At 46.3% G+C, this 16,663-nt stretch overlaps 1 protein-coding gene and 1 long non-coding RNA gene across 2 annotated transcripts in view; one reads left to right on the forward strand and one right to left on the reverse strand.

Moving 5' to 3' along the window:
- Positions 1–3,776: 3,776 nt before the first annotated feature.
- On the forward strand, positions 3,777–10,480 carry LOC140460354 (uncharacterized). Its single transcript, XR_011954010.1, has 2 exons — positions 3,777–4,195; positions 10,125–10,480. It is a non-coding gene; the product is annotated as an uncharacterized lncRNA (long non-coding RNA).
- A 253-nt stretch (positions 10,481–10,733) lies between these two features.
- The window catches only part of LOC140460057 (uncharacterized), a 71,699-nt gene continuing 65,769 nt past the window's right edge, over positions 10,734–16,663 (reverse strand). The window contains exon 4 of the mRNA XM_072554463.1: positions 10,734–14,323. Within this exon, the coding sequence (XP_072410564.1) occupies positions 12,468–14,323 (1,856 nt within the window). The 3' untranslated portion in view covers positions 10,734–12,467. The remainder of the gene's footprint in view (positions 14,324–16,663) is intronic.

Raw genomic sequence — 16,663 nt, forward strand, 5'->3', positions numbered from 1 at the left:
ACCAACTGGGTAACATCTTCAGTGGGCTTCAGGCAAAGAATGCAGGAATTTTCAGCATTGCTATGTACAGTTAATGGTAGGTCCCTGGGTCGTGTTGTAGAACAGAGACACTTTGGCAGGGTGGGTGGGGGGGGAGTGGTTAGGGTGTTCAGGTATATAGTTCTTTGAAAGTTGCATCACTGGTAGACAGGTGGTAAAGAAGGCATTTCGCACCATTGCCTTCACTGTCCACCCCATTGAGTGTAGAAATTGGGACATCACGTTGAGGTTGTTCAGGATGTTGGTGAGGCCACTTTCTGGGTACTGGATACAGTTTTGGTGGCTCTGTAATAGGAAGAATACTATTAGAGAGGGTTCCATAAAGATTTACCAGGATGTTGCCTGGACTGGAGGGTTTGAGTTATAAGGAAAGGTTGGGACTGTCTTCCTTGGAGTGTATGGGGTTGAGGGGTGACCTTACTAAGATTTATAAAATCATTAGAAGTGGAGGTAAAGTGAATAGCAAAGAGCTCTTCCTTCGTACCATAAGACACAGGAGTGGAAGTAAGGTCATAAGTCCACTCCGCCATTTAATCATGGCTGACGGGCATTTCAACTCCACTTACCCATACTCTCCCCATAGCTCTTAATTCCTTGCGATACCAAGAATTTATCAATCTCTGCTTTGAAGACATTTAATGTCCCGGTCTCCATTGCGCTCCATGGCAATGAAATCCACAGGCCCACCACTCTCTGGCTGAAGTAATGTCTCCTCATTTCCATTCTAAATTGACCCCCTCCAATTATCAGGCTGTGCCCATGGGTCCTAGTCTCCCTGCCTCATGGAAAACACTTACCAGTGTCCATGCATTATCTTGTAAGTTTCTATTAGATATCCCCTCAACCTTCTAAACTCGAATGAATATAATTCCAGGATCCTCAGCTGTTCATCATCTGTTAGGCCTATGATACCCGCGATCATTGCGTGCATCTCTGCTGGACACGCTCCAGTGCCGCTATATCCTTACTGAGGTGTGGGGCCCAAAATTGGACTCAGTATTCTAAATGGGGCCTAACCAGAGCTTCATAAAGTCTCAGTAGCACATCGCTGCTTTTACATTCCAACTCTCTTAAGATAAATAACAACATTATATTTACTTTCTTACGCACGGACTCAACCTGCAAGTCAACCTTTAGAGAATCCTGGACTAGCAGTCCCAGATCCCTTTTGTACTTTGGCTTTATGAATTTTTCTCACTGTTTAGAAAATAGTCCATGCCTGTATTCTTTTTTCTGAAGTGCAAGACCTCACATTTGCTTACATTGAATTTCATCAGCCATTTCCTGGACCACATTCCTAAACTGTCCAAATCTTTCTGCGGCCTCTCCACCTCCTCAGAACTACCTGCCTGTCTGCCTAACGTTGTATCATCAGCAAACTTCGTGGGAATGCCCCCAGTCCCTTTATCTAGATCAATAATATATAAAGTGAACAGCTGCAGCCCCAACACTGAGCCCTGAGGGACACCACTTGTCACCAGCTGCCATTCCGAAAAAGAACCTTTTATCCCAACTCTCTGTCTTCTCTCAGGCAGCCTATCCTCAATCCATGCCAGTAGCTCAACTCTAATACCATGGACCCTCACTTTACTCAGCAGCCTCCTATGAGGCACCTTATCAAAGGCCTTTTGGAAATCGACGTAGATGACATCCTCGGGGTTCCCAAGTCTAACCTACTTGTGAACTCTTCAAGTTTGTCAGGCACGACCTCCCCTTGCTAAATCCATGCTGACTTACTTTAATTCAACCATGCAGTTCCAAGAATTTAGAAATCTCATCCTTAACGATAGATTTTAGAATTTTATCTACAGCTGAGGTTAGGCTAATCGGCGTATAATTTTCCAGCCTTTGTCTTGATCCTTTCTTGAACAAAGGACTTACAACAGTGATTTTCCAATCATCTGGGACTTTCCCTGACTCCAGTGATTTTTGAAAGATTAAAACCAACATCTCTGCTAATTCTTCAACCACCTCCCTCAGAACGCTAGGCTGTAGCCATCAGGGTCATGAGATTTTTCAATTTTTAGACCTATTAGCTTTTCTAGCACTTTCTTTTTTATAATGGCTACAATACTTAACTCTGCCCCTTAACTCTCCTTAATTGTTGGGATATTATTCATGTCTTCCACTGTGAAAACTGACACAAAGTATTTATTAAGTTCTTCAGCTATTTTCTTATCTCCCATCACTAACCTTCCTGCATCAATTTGGAGCAGCCCAATTTCTACGTTTGCCTCTCGTTTGTTTCTTACGTATTGCAAAAAACTTTTCCTATCATTTCTAACATTACTGGTCCACTCACCTTCATATTTGATCCTCTCCTTCCTTATTTCTCTCTTTGTTATCTTCTGTTTGTTTTTGTAGTCTTCCGAAGCTTCTGATTTCCCAGTGGTCTGGCCTCTTTATAGGCTCTCTTTTTCGTTGATACATTTCATGACTTCCTTTGTCAGCTATGGCAGTCTCCTTGCCCCCCACCCCGATAATCTTTCTTTTTTGGGGGAATGAACCTCTGTACTGTGTCCTCAATTACACCCAGAAATTCCTGCTATTGTTGCTCTACTGTCTTCCCCACTAGGCTCTGCTTCCAGTCAATTTTTGTCAGTTCCTCTCTTATTGCCCTTTATTTAACTGTAACACCATTACGTCTAGTTTTGCCTTCTTTCTTTCAAACTGCACACTGATCTCTACTATATTATAATTGCTGCCTCCTAAGTGTTCCTTTGCTTTAAGATTTTTAATAAAGTCTCGCTCATTACATAGCACTGAGAATTGAAATATGCTCAGTTAGGCCACAGTTGAGGACAGTGTGTAAGGAGCGAATGGCCTATTCCTCGCCTTTTGAAATTGGTTCTGGCTCTGTGGAAATAGAACCATTGAGTTGTAGAGCACAAAAAACAATCCTTCGGGATGGGCCGACCAGATAAGCCTAAATTAATCTCATCCCATTTGCCAGCACTTTGTCCATATCCCTCTAAAACTTCCTACTCATGTACCTATCCAGATGCCTTTTAAATGTTGTATTTGTACCAGCCTCCACCATTTTTCCTGGCAGCTCATTCAGTTCACACACCAACCTACATGTGAAAAATTTGCCCTTTGGGGCCGTTTTAAATCTTTCCCCTTTCACCCAGAAACTAATGCCCTCTTGTACTGGACTCCTCCGTCCCAGGGAACACTATCTTTTTCTCATACCCAGACCTGTCAAGATCTTATAAACCTTCATCAGGTCACCCCTCAGTCTCCAATGCTCCAGGGAAAATAGCCCCAGCCAATTCAGCCTCTCCCTGTAGCTCAAACCCTCCAACCCTAGCAACATTCTTATAAATAATTTCTGAATTCTTTTAAGTTTCACAACATCCTTCTTGTTTCGTGAGTAATAGGCTGTGAACAATCTATTTTGTTCAGGTCGTAAGAGTGGGCTTTTCTTGAGGCGAATTAACTTTCACACTTTTTCAAAAATTCTTGAGTTCCTTTTAAATTTTTCCCCTCTCACCCTAAACCTGTACCCTCTAGTTTGGGATTCCCCCTCCCCTGCGGAAGAGACAGGCAAAAGGAATGAGATGTGCAGCCAGAGGGGGAAAAAATTGTGACTCCCGCCTTTTTTATCCCAAATTGGCAATTGGACACAAACTCTGTCAGTAACAACCAGCGCCTGTCGCCATTGGTCAGCTGGAGTAAGGTGAGATTTGATTGGGCGGGGCGTGGATGACGCGCGTCACTGAAGGAGGAGACGGAAAGAAGAAGAAAAATAAAGATGGCGGCGCGAGGCTGCGGTTTTCTCATCGACTCAGTGGGCGGTTTCTGACGGAGGGAGGGGGGCAGACAGGCATCGTTTACCTCAGAAAATACCTTTAAAATACATTTCAAATTAAAGCCGGAACTTTTCAAACAAAAGTTGTGAAGAAAAAGGAGACAGTCCCCGGTGGGGTTTATTGTTTATTTTTGTATAATTTCCGGGGCCCGGGAAGGGGGAGGTGACGGTTACCGGGTGAACGAGAAAACAAATTAAAAATGTCGGCGGTGGAGGAGAGAGAGCCGGCGCCCGCGGCTTCTTCGGCGGCGGCCGGAGCCCAGGAGCTCAACAACCCCCCGGAGCTGGAGGAAGGTCCGAGCTCCAAGAAGCGGGGGGTCCGGCTGGAGGCTGGATTTGCTCAAGGCTTGTATCTATTAACTTATTTAAATGGTACCTACTGTATGGGGCTATGGTTTACATTAAAACCGGAGGATCATGTCAGAGTGTTTGTTTATATTGAGCAGTTGTAGTTGGTAAAATACACTCCCTGGAGGAGCACCTTCTATGATGCTGCATTTCTTTCCTTCTGCCCTTCCCCCATTTGTTATCTCACATCTCGATTTTACATTTTATTTGGTCAAATTTAATTTCATATTAATGAGACTTGGTATTCACTGTGTTATTAATTTGTTTGTTGGATTATTGTAAGAAAAAATTAATGGTGTCATGTCATTTCTGATGTCAGAGTTTGACATTGAATGTGCAGATGTGAATATCAGTAAATTGCGAAAATAAATCAAGAACTTGTGGTTCTAACAAAAAAAGCAGTTCACTGATATTAATGGCATTCTCTCATTTGAGGATGATGACTTGAGTCTGACCAACTAACCGTTTCATGTAGTCACCCAATTTAATTAAAATTTTCTTTAACTTAATTGAAGAAAATAACTGGCAGGCTAAGATTTGTACAATTTGTTTATAAGATTTATTTATACGTCCATTGCTCTCAATGTGGTCTCTGCCACATTGGGGAGACTGGACGCCAACTTGCAGAACATTTCAGGGAACAGCTCTGGGACGCCAAAACTAAACAACCCCACCGCCTTGTGGCTGAATGCTTTAACTCCCCCTCCCAATCCGTCAAGGACACGCAAGTACTCTGCTGCCTCCCCCTTCAAGCTCTAACTACCTGATACTTGTAGGAAGAACACCTCATCTTCTGCCTTGGGACCCACGAACTACATAGGATCAATGTAGATTTCACCAGTTTCCTTATTTCCCCTCCCCTTCCCCCACACCACACACATTGTCCCAGATCCAGAGTTGAAAAATGTGGTACTGGAATAATGCCTAGAGGCCATGCCTCGGAATTCCCTGGCTGTTCTCTGGCATGGCACTCATCCACAGATTCTATCAACAAACAGATTGACCTGGACCCAATATATCGGCCACTGCAGCGGACAGTTGGAACTGACAAAGGGAAGCGGCAGAGACAAACCACTATACATGCCGGAGGAAACATCACAGAAGCACTTCACAAGAGGCTCCCAAGCACTGAGGATATCACCTAGACAGGGGATGAAACGTCTGCAACAAAACTTCCCAGCTCGGCAAACACAATCACAACGAGCACCCGAGCTACAAATCTTCTCACAAACTTTGAATTGAGCATAGGAGTTGGGACATCCTGTTGCAACTGTCACACAACACAAGGCGTGGTCCTTCTCTGACTTACAATCCCTTTGAATATCAGGGGGAAGACACCGCTTTAATTGTAAATTTCAGGAAAGATGCCTTACTTCAACAAAAATGTGCTGTGCTCACAGATGTTTGGACAGATAAAGGAAGTTGCAGTCTGGGGTGAAGCTCAATCTTCATTCAGAGAGAGAGAGGAGCAGCAGTAGCTTCAGAAGCTCATGGTCCAACTTGTGCATTCAGACAATGGGGGGGGGGGCTTCTGCGCAAAATCTGGGAATGAAGCAATGTCTCCACCTTTCCATTCCTTATCCTGGGAGGGAGAGAGAAGGGGGGGAAGCACTGTTCACTTGCAGCAACGGGAGGCAGAGATTATGAATCCAAGCAGGGAGCAGACTCTGCAAAAGTCAGTTTCAGTCGGCTTCTTCTGAAATATTGTGTGCAATTCTGGTCTCCCGCCTATAGGCAGGATGCTGTGAAACTTGAAAGGATTCAGAGAAGAGTCACAAGGCTGTTGCCAGGGTAGGAGGGTTTGAACTACAAGGAGAGGCTGAATAAGATGGGGCTGTTTTCCCTCCAGCATCGCAGGCTGAGTGTGTGTTTTTTAAAGAGGTTTATAAAAACTTGAGGAGTGTTGACGGGGTAAGTACACAAGGTCTTTTCCCTGGGATAGGGGGAGTGCAGAACTAGAGGGCATAGGTTTAGGGCGAATGGGGAAAAATTTAAAAGGGACCTTGCAGTCAACCTTTTATTGCAGAGGGTTGTGTGTGTATGGAATGAGCTGCCAGAGGAAGTGGTGAAGGCATCTGGATGGGTATATGAAAAGGAAGGGTTTAGAGGGATATGGACCAAGTGATGGCAAATGGAACTAGACTAATTTTGGATATCTGGTCGGCATGGACAAGTTAGATTGAAGGATGTGTTTCTGTGCTTTATGTCTCTGACTCTATGACTGGTGAAGAGCGTTGGCATTCGTCGAAACATTTATGCAACAGAAAATTATGAGAGAGTAAAGATAAGCCTCACGTCGTTGATTCATGAATCCTGGTGTAGTATGGATGTATTTCCAGTAATAGAGTCAGTATAGCATGGAAGGAGTCCAAAAGACAGCTTCTTTTACAAAAAGTCACACTTAAAACTTAAATCTGAGTCTTCTGGAAATGTAAGACAACCGTGCGTTAATATAAGACAGATAAGTCTGGGGTATATGTTACATATTTGATGGAATGTTTAAGGCTCTAAAAGCATGATGTGCAGTGTTTCTGGGCTCATAATATTTTACTGCAGAATATTGTATATCTTCAGTAAGAACGTCAATACCGCATGATAGATGTCCATTCAGCAACTTGAGTGAACTCTTCATGGAGTATGCAATCCACCACATTACCCTGCTGTATACATTTACATATAGATCAGCACAAAGATCTTGGGTATTAAGAGAGGAAAGAATGTTCCACAGAAACTACAATTGTGTGTTCTGATTTTCTATTGTGGACTGACAGCGATGACCTTTGTAATATTCCTGTGGAAAGAGATTGCAAGAGAAGAATTTAGAGGCAGAAATCTCAGACCAAACAAGTCTGACAGTTGCTTGATTCACCAGGACTTGGATATTGATGGCCTTGAAAACAAAGGGGAGAAGGTCTGCCTGCTTTGTTAGGTTTTAAACGTCAGTGTGACTGGAGACTCAGAGTCTCACATACCCACACACCAGAGTCGTGACTGGAACATGCTTTACAGACTGAATGAGAGAGTCCTCCAATAATCAGAGGGTTCACCAGTAACACCACGCATATGCTGTAAGTGTGAGCGAGTTTCAACTGATTGTTGAACCTGGAGAAATATGAGGACACCTGCACCTTGGAGAAATCATGAAAATGCAGGGAGTGTAGGAACGGTTTCCCTTCCCCGCCTGCGCGATATTCATCAGCATTTGCACACCGGGCAGCGGCCATTCACCTGCATTCAGCACAGGAAAGGCTCCACACAGTCGCATCACCTCTTGGTCCACACCGGGGAGAAACTGCTCATCTGCCCTGTCTGCTGAAGCAGATGAAGGACATTTTTTTTATCCTGGATGGAGCATACTGCAGGTATACCTGAAATAGATACATTTGTCTCTGTCCCATTGAGTCTCCAGCACAGAACCAGGCCAAGCTGCTCAATTGGTCTCTGTGTTTATTCTCCACCGGAGCCTCCATCCACCCCTCTTCATTGCTCCCCCATCTCCCCTCCATCAGCATAAAGGTATCCCCCACTTTTCGAAAGTTCACTTTACACTACTTCACTTTTACAAAAGACCTACATTAATACCTGTTCTCACAAACCGAAAGAAATCTGAAGAGGATTGTCGCTTTTACAAAGAAAGGCATAATATCAATTAATTCATGGTAATTGCTTCTTTGCTTTAGGCCATTTCGGCTTATGAAAGGAACACTCTACTTTCAAATAGTGGGGGAAAGCTGTATCAATACAATACAGCACAATCACAGGCCCTTCTTATTTAGTTTAGGCACCACCTCCAAGCATGTGCTAATTCTTAATCCTTACTTAGATCTGCTATTTATTGCCCATGTGTGGTTTCTGTTCCTCTGTTCACCTCCCGTTCATGCGTCTATCAAGATACATCTTAAACGTTGTTAAGGTGCCTGCTTCCACTACCTGCACTGGCAGCGCGTTCCAGAAACCCACCATCCCTCTGTGTGATTCCCCACCCCCACCACTTCTCCCCCAAACAGTCCCCCTCTCACCTTGTACGTCTTTTAGTTGACTTTTCCACTTTGGAGGGAAAAAAACACCTCTGACTATCACAGAATCCCTCCAGCGTGGAAACAGACCATTCAGCCCAACAAGTCAACACTGGCCCTCTAAAGATTAACACCTGGAGCCCCGTTTTCTTACCCCCATTATCGACATTTACTCCTGACTAATGCACCAAACTTTCACATCCCTGAACATTGGTGGAATTTACACACAGACGATCCAACTTAACCTGCCTCTCCCTGGACGCTATGGGTAATTTAGCTTTGCTAATCCTAACCTATACAAGTTTGGAATGTCGGAGGAAGCCGGAGCACCCGGAGGAAGCCCACACAGACACGGGAGGTGGGGTGCAGGGACAATCTGCCAACTCCACACAGATAGTTGCCTGACACTAAAATCGAACGCAGGTGTGCAGAATAAACAGCTGTAATGTAACTCCTACACTGAAGGAAGCGTGCTGTGTACCTTCTTGACCACCATGCCGACCTGCATTACCACTTCCACGGATCTATATGCCCAGATCCCTCTGTATGCCAGTGCTCCTATGTGTTCTGCCATTTATCATACAATTCTTATATTTCCTTCGTCTCTATTGAGCTTCACCTTAACTGCCTTTCTCTCTTCATCTCTTTTTTTCCCCCTCCTCACCCCTCCACACATCAGCATATCATAAGACCATAGGAGCAGAAATTAGGCCATTCAGCCCATTGAGTCTGCTTCGCCATTCAATCACGGCTGATACGTTTCTCAACCCCATTCTCCTCGTAACCCTTGAACCCTTTGATACTCAAGAACCGATTTATCTGTCTTAAATATACTCAGTAACTCGGCCTCTGCAGCCTTCTGTGGCGGTGAATTCCATAGATTCACCACACTCTGGCTTAAGAAGTTTCTCTTGCCTCTGTTCTAAAGGGTCTTCCCTTGATGCGAAGGCTGAGCCCTCAGGTTCTAGTCTCTCCTCCGAATGGAAACATCTTCCCAACATCCACGCCATTCATTATTCTGTAGGTTTCCATTAGATCCCCTCTCATCCTTCTGAACTCCATGAAGTATAAACCTAGAGTCCTCTAATGTTCTTCATATGATAAAGTCTTCATTCCTGGACCATTCTTGTGAACCACGTCTGAACATGTTCCAGGGCCAGTACATCCTACCTGAGATATGGGCCCAAATGGACATACAGTACTCCAATTGTTGCCTGACCGGAGCCTCTCAGAGCCTCAGAAGTACATCCCTGCTTTTATATTCAAGTCTGATCAAAATATTTACCTTCCTAACCACTAACTCAACCTGCAAGTTTCCCTTGAGAGAATCCTGGAGTAGAACTCCATAGTCTCTTTGCACATCAGATTTCTGAATTTTCTCCCCATAATCCTTCTGTTCCAGAGTAGCAGCAGAGATTTCCAGACACCTCGATTGTTTTCAGGGATACCAAAGGATCTTGGGAATTGCCAGTATCTCAGGCGAAGGCAGATGGGAATGTGGTGTGGTCCTTTAAACTGCAGAACTTTCGAAATTCCCTGAGTCAGCAGGAACTCTTTCTGGACCAAGAAACAAAACGGCCACTGAGAAACTGCTACATCAGAAGACCTCAGAGGCAGAAATTAGGCCATTCAGCCCTTTGAATGGTGGAGTAGATTCAATCATTCTAAAGTATCAAGGGTTACGGGGAGAATTGGGTTGAGAAACATATCAGCCATGATTGAATAGTGGAGCAGACTCAATGGGCTGAATGGCCTAATTTCTGCTAGTTAACCATCCCTGGGAAGAAGGACGCAAAACAACAAGCTGTTTCCTGGGACAGATGAGCTAAGTGTTTAATAAGCTCATGACAAAAGGACAATTAAGTTTGTCTGTGGAAGGAAGGCCCTGACGTAAAGGGGTTTTTTTGCAGGAAAGGCTGTACCAAGCAAACCACTAAACCTCGAGGATAAGAAGGTAAGCGACAGACCGGAGATCTCCAGAAATGTGGGGAAGTGGTATTAGAATCTAAAGAAGCATCACATCACAGATTTGAAAGCGAGGAATCTCCACCAGAATTCAACCTCAGAATGATGTGGCAGCAGTACTTGGAAGAAGAATGCTGCATTGAATCCCTGGACACTTCCAGAGACAGATACTTTTGGTGGAAACTCAGTTAAATTCTGCCATCAATTGGGTGATAGCCAAATTGTGAGGTTGAACTTGGTTACTTGAGGAGTTTTATTTTTGGTTGCTACATACAATAAAGTGTAAATCATTGTTTCAGCAGTTAATTGTGTGCAGTTTCTGAGTTAAGAGCCAAATTAAGGCGATTCACCCACAACCACAGAGAGAGGCTGGGATTCATGTTGACTCCATTGCATTCAGCAGTACATCACGTCAATACTCTTATAAAGTGAAGGCTGACAGCACCACCTTTCTCAAACAGAAACACCCAGAGGACCGTGTCACCTGATAATCTGTAAAATTAGCATTAAAAGTGGTGTAACCTGCTCTAGTGATAAGAATAAATCCCCAACACTTTAAAATCAACAATCAGCAATTTATTTGTCCAACTCTCACGTTGAACAAAACTATTAACAAACTGGATACAGGCCAGGAGCAGATGGGTGGCACTAGTTTAGTTGGGGATCATGGACTGGTTGGTCTGAAGGGTCTGTTTCCAGGCTGCATGACTCCATAGCACGGAATGAATGGGGATCCATCCCAAAGATGATAAAGGTTTCAAGCACCACCTTAGGCAAATGTGTGGACTCTCTCCAGATAACTGAGGGCAGTGGGGCACTGTGAGGGTCAGTAGATCAGTCAGCCAGCCAGTTCTCTCCAGGAGACTTGTCTCAAGAAAGGAAGTGGTTTCCTGTCCCATCAGCCAGATTATCCAGTTTGGATTAGGTCCTATATTTCCAACAAAATATGTAGACAGGGCAGTGTCTATAACAAATATGTTATTAAACTTGGAAGAGTGCTGAAGACATACACAAGGATGTTACCAGGATTCAAGGGTCTATGTAAAAGGGAGAGGTTGGACAAGCTAAGTAATGTTTATTTAGAGCATTAGAGACTGAGAGAGGCCCTTAGAGAAGTGAAGAGATCGTGAGAGGGTGAATGCACTCAGACGTTTACCCCAGGGTTGGGGAAGTGAGGGCTAGAGGGCATCAGTTTAAGGTTCGAGGAAAAAGAATAAAAGGGAATGTGAGGGGCAATGTTTCTTTTTACGCAGAGGGTGGTACACATATGGAATGAAATGCCAGCGGAAGTGGTTGAGGTGGGTCGATTAACAACATTTAAAAAGGCATTTGGACAAATACGTGGATAGGAAAGGTATGGAAGGAAATGGGCCAAGTGCAGGGAAATGGGCTTAGTGTTGATGGACAGTTTGTTCGGCGTGGACCATGTTGGGCCGAAGGTCCTGTCTCCTGCTGTGGGACTCTATGATTCGCATCTCTTTGTCGGTCCGACAGTTTTGAGTTTCCAAATGAACATCTCACTAAATCAGGCCAAATAAAATCCAATCTAATTCGTCAACTCTGATGCAGAGGTGCTGGTGTTGAATTGGGGAGGACAAGGTCAGAAGTCACACGGCGCCAGATGATGTGATGAAGGAGCAGCACTCATGAAAAAGCAATGCTCCTAAAGCTTGTGATTTCAAATAAACTTGTTGCACTGTAACATGGTGTCATGTGACTTCTTCAACTCTGGGTTTGTCTCAAACTTGATGGGATACTTTGTCCAACTCGGCATATTTTATCAATATTGCTTGGAGGAATTTTTTTGAAAGAATAGATTCCCTACAGTATGGAAACAGGCCCTTTGGCCCAACAAGTCCACACTGGCCCTCCGCAGAGTAACCCAGCCAGACCCATTCCCTTATCCCTATTCCTCTACATTTACCCCTGTAATGCACCACACCTACACATCCCTGAACACTATGGGACAATTTAGATGGGCCAATCCATCCTAACCTTTAGACCATGGGAAGGAAACCAGAGCACTCAGAGGAAACCCATACAGACGTGCTGGGGCGGGGTGGGGGGGTGGTCATCGTGAAAGCTACACACAGACTGTCACCCCGAGTGTGAAATTGAACCCAGGTCAGCATCATGAGGCAGTGGTACTAACCACAGAGTCACCATGCCACCCCTGAGCCATGTAGGTGGGCTTGTTGGGGTGGGGGGGGGGGGGAAAGAGGGTGGTGCGAGTCCAGCACAAAACAAAAAAAAGCTCACTGCACCCACTGTCAGAATGGGCAGGAGGTTCAGCCTTGGGGGTGACCCACAGCAGTGTCACTGGTGGAATCTGATTGTTGGATGCACTGGTGCCCCTGCTGGTGCCTCCGCAAGTTGCAGAACAACGTGAACCTCCGCCCACAGTCAGGGCAGGCAAACGGCTTCTCCCCGGTGTGAACCCATTGGTGAGCCAGCAGGTTGGAGGAGCGGGTGAACCCCTTCCCACACTCGGGGCAGCTGAATAGCCTTTCCCTGGTGTGGACCCGCCGGTGGGACAACAGGTCAGAGGAATTGCTGAAGGCCTTACAACACTCAGAGCAGGCAAAAGGCCTCTCCCCCGTGTGGACCCGCTGGTGTCTCAGTAGGGTGGAGGTACTGCTGAAGACCTTCCCGCACTTGGGGCAGCTGAAGGGCCTCTCCCCCGTGTGGACCCGCTGATGGGCCAGCAGGTTGAAGGAATTGCTGAAGGCCTTCCCACACTCTGGGCAGCTGAAGGGCCTCTCCCCCGTGTGGACCCGCTGATGGGCCAGCAGGTGGGACGATTTCCTGAAGGCCTTCCCACACTCTGGGCAGCTGAAGGGCCTCTCCCCAGTGTGGATTCGCCGGTGGGTCAGCAGGGAGGAGGAATAGCTGAAGGCCTTCCCGCACTCTGGGCAGCTGAAGGGCCTCTCCCCCGTGTGGATTCGCCGGTGGGTCAGCAGGGAGGAGGAATAGCTGAAGGCCTTCCTGCACTCTGGGCAGCTGAAGGGCCTCTCTCCCGTATGGACCCGCTGATGGGCCAGCAGGATGGAGGAATTGCTGAATGCCTTCCCACACTCTGGGCAGCTGAAGGGCCTCTCTCCCGTGTGGACCCACTGATGGGCCAGCAGGATGGAGGAATTGCTGAAGGCCTTCCTACACTCTGGGCAGCTGAAGGGCCTCTCCCCCGTGTGGATTCGCCGGTGGGTCAGCAGGGAGGAGGAATAGCTGAAGGCCTTCCCGCACTCTGGGCAGCTGAAGGGCCTCTCCCCCGTGTGGATCTGCTGATGGGCCAGCAGGTGGGAAGATTTCCTGAAGGCCTTCCCACACTCTGGGCAGCTGAAGGGCCTCTCCCCAGTGTGGATTCGCTGGTGGATCAGCAGGGAGGAGGAACAGCTGAAGGCCTTCCCGCACTCTGGGCAGCTGAAGGGCCTCTCTCCCGTATGGACCCGCTGATGGGCCAGCAGGATGGAGGAATTGCTGAATGCCTTCCCACACTCTGGGCAGCTGAAGGGCCTCTCTCCCGTGTGGACCCACTGATGGGCCAGCAGGATGGAGGAATTGCTGAAGGCCTTCCTACACTCTGGGCAGCTGAAGGGCCTCTCCCCCGTGTGGACTCGCCAGTGCGTCAGCAGGTTGGAGGAGTCGCTGATGGCTTTCCCGCACTCATGGCAACTGAAGAGCCTCTCCCCTGCGTGACATTGCTGGTGGGTCTGGAGGTTGTCCACCCAAGTGAACCCTTTCCCACATACAGAGCAGTAAAACGTCCTCTCTCCAGTGTGGATATGCTGGTGGGCTCGCAGGACACAGGAGCAAGTAAAGCCCTTTGCCCGCTCGGGGCAGGAGAATGGCCTCTTCCCAGTGTGATTGCACTGATGAGCCGCCAGGACAGATGGGACACAGAAGTCCTTCCCGCAGTCGCCACAATTCCATGGTTTCTCAACAGGGCGTGTTTCCTCGGGTTTCTCCATGGCCGAAGCTTCAGCTGCACACACACATGTACAACCCCGCCATGAATTCTTCTTTCCAGGCAGTAGAGTTGTTTCAGGCTCCACACTCAGTGCGCTGCAACAATTGGGTCTTTCAACCAGTGCCCCCGTACTCAAACAGGAACCAAAAAGAAAGCTTTGCTCCTTCTCACAGAATCATAGTTGAAAATTGTTGCGGTCCTGATGGATTGAGTAACTGTCAGACACTGACGTGAAAGGGAGGACTGGAGACGCTGGAGCGTCAGAGTCAAAAACTGCATCGCTGGAAAAGCGCAGCATCAGAGAAGCAGGAGAATCAACATTTTGAACATAAGCCCTTTATCTGTTGACTTTGAAACTTCTGTCTTTAGATAGTCTGTAAGAAAAGATTACAAAAGTCATCACTGCCAGTCCGGTTAAGAATGAGATATCAAGGCATTGACACTGACACCAGAGAGAAACTGTACACATAGATGTGGCAAATGTTAGTGGCAAGCCAGAGTGATAGAGATATTAGGCACAGAAACAGACCCTTCGGTCTAATTCATCCGTGCCAACTAGATAACCTAACCTAATCTCGGCCGATTTGCCAGCATTTGGCCCACATCGTCTCAACCCTTCCTAATCGTATACCCATCCAGATGCCTTTTAATGTCATAATTGTACCAGCACCCACCACTTCCTCTGACAGCTCTTTCCTTAAACACGCCACTTTCTGCATGAAAGACTCATCCCTTAGGTTCCTTTGTTAAGTTCTTTTGCTTGAAGCTTCTTACACTGCAATACGCCAACTTCTGTGAAAAACAACCTTTATTAAGTACAGTACAAGCTGTGGAGAAACTCTTAACACTCTTTGCAATGCTGGTACACAACAGTACCAAAGAAAAACCCCTTAAACAAAGTAAAACTGAAACAGAGGCTTACAGTTGAAGTTAGAAGGCCAGAAGAAGGAGAGAATGTTAGCAGTCATTCTCCACATAGTCCACTGCTTAACCCAAACGAGACTTCAGCTTTCAGGACTGACCACACCCTTTCATTATACAGGTCACTTCTAAAACATAAAAGCTTTGGCCTCAAGTCTCATCTGTTCACATATGCCAAAAATGCCTCCCAATACCATTTTTCATCTCTGTACTAAACCAGTCGCTTCGGAGCCTGGGTTTTTTTTACCATCGCTCTGAAAAAAACTAAGGACACAGCATCCTTGAGAAGAAGGACCAGCTTTTAGTAAAAGGACCAGCTTTGTGACAGAGGGATATAGGCCAAACACTGGCAGGTGGGATTAGATTAGTTTGAGAACATAGCATGGAGTAGTTGGACTGAAGGGACTGTTTCTGTGCTGTTTGACTCGGTAACTGTTCTGCAATGGTCTGAAAACCATTTTCTTGCCTTCCCCCATAAACATCCCCTTCTTTGTTGTTCCAAAATCAGATGAACTCAGCCTTGATTATATTCAATGATCCCATAACTGCAGGAAGACATCCCCACTTCTGGACTCAATTACTCTTGCTAATATAACACGTACTTTGCTCATTGCTTGCTACATCTATCTGACAACTGGCATTGACTGGTATGGAAGGATGCTGAGGCCCCTTTATACACATTCCTGATGAAGGGCTCGTGCCTGTAACGCTGACTCTCCTGCTCCTCGGATGCTGCCTCATCTGCTGTGCGTTTCGAGCACCACACTTTTCGACTCTGATCTCCAACATTTGCAGTCCTCACTTTCTCCACATCCCAATATATCACCAGTTAAACAATGCATTTCCTTTCTGCTTCCCCACCCCACAAGGGAATGCTATCACTTCACATCATGGTACTGCATTTTCCATGAGTTTGCCAACTGAGACACAGACCTGGCCCAACTTTTCCAGAATCTGTCCCCTCCATAAATTGAGATTTTGAGAGAGAGAGACAATAGGGTGTCTCTGATTAGCAGGAGGACTACGCTCCTTCCGGTCCTCCAGTGCTTCCTATTGGCCCAACAAAAGGAGATCACGCGCAGTTTCCGCAGACAACCAGGAGCACGCACAGGTTTTGCTGACACCGGCGAACATGCGCAGTGTGTGTTGTCACCGAGGAGCATGCGCAAGACGCTCTGTGAAGTTGCTGGTGTTACTGACAGGTTTTGTGCCCAAATGACAAATGGAGACAAGAAAGGCTGGAGCGACATTTTATATTTATCCTGCGACTCGACATTTTATTTGACTACTCATCTTTTTCTCAGGGTAGGGGATTCCCAAACTGGAGAGCATAGGTTGAGGGCGAGAGGGGAAAGATTTAAAAGGGACCTAAGGAGTAGAAAAAAAGTGTGAAAGTTAATTCCCCTCAAGAAGTGCCCTCTCCAAACCTGCACATCTTTGGATTGTGGGAAGAAACCGGAGCATCCAGAGGAAACCCAAGCAGACACGGGGAGAATGTGCAAACTCCACACAGACTGTCACCCAAGGCTGGAATCGACCATGGTGGTGTGAGGCAGCAGTGCTAACCAATATTCGCAAAATACTAAATTCAAACTT

Source organism: Chiloscyllium punctatum, chromosome 36 (genome assembly GCF_047496795.1).
Source record: "Chiloscyllium punctatum isolate Juve2018m chromosome 36, sChiPun1.3, whole genome shotgun sequence".
Classification (NCBI taxonomy): Eukaryota; Metazoa; Chordata; class Chondrichthyes; order Orectolobiformes; family Hemiscylliidae; genus Chiloscyllium; species Chiloscyllium punctatum.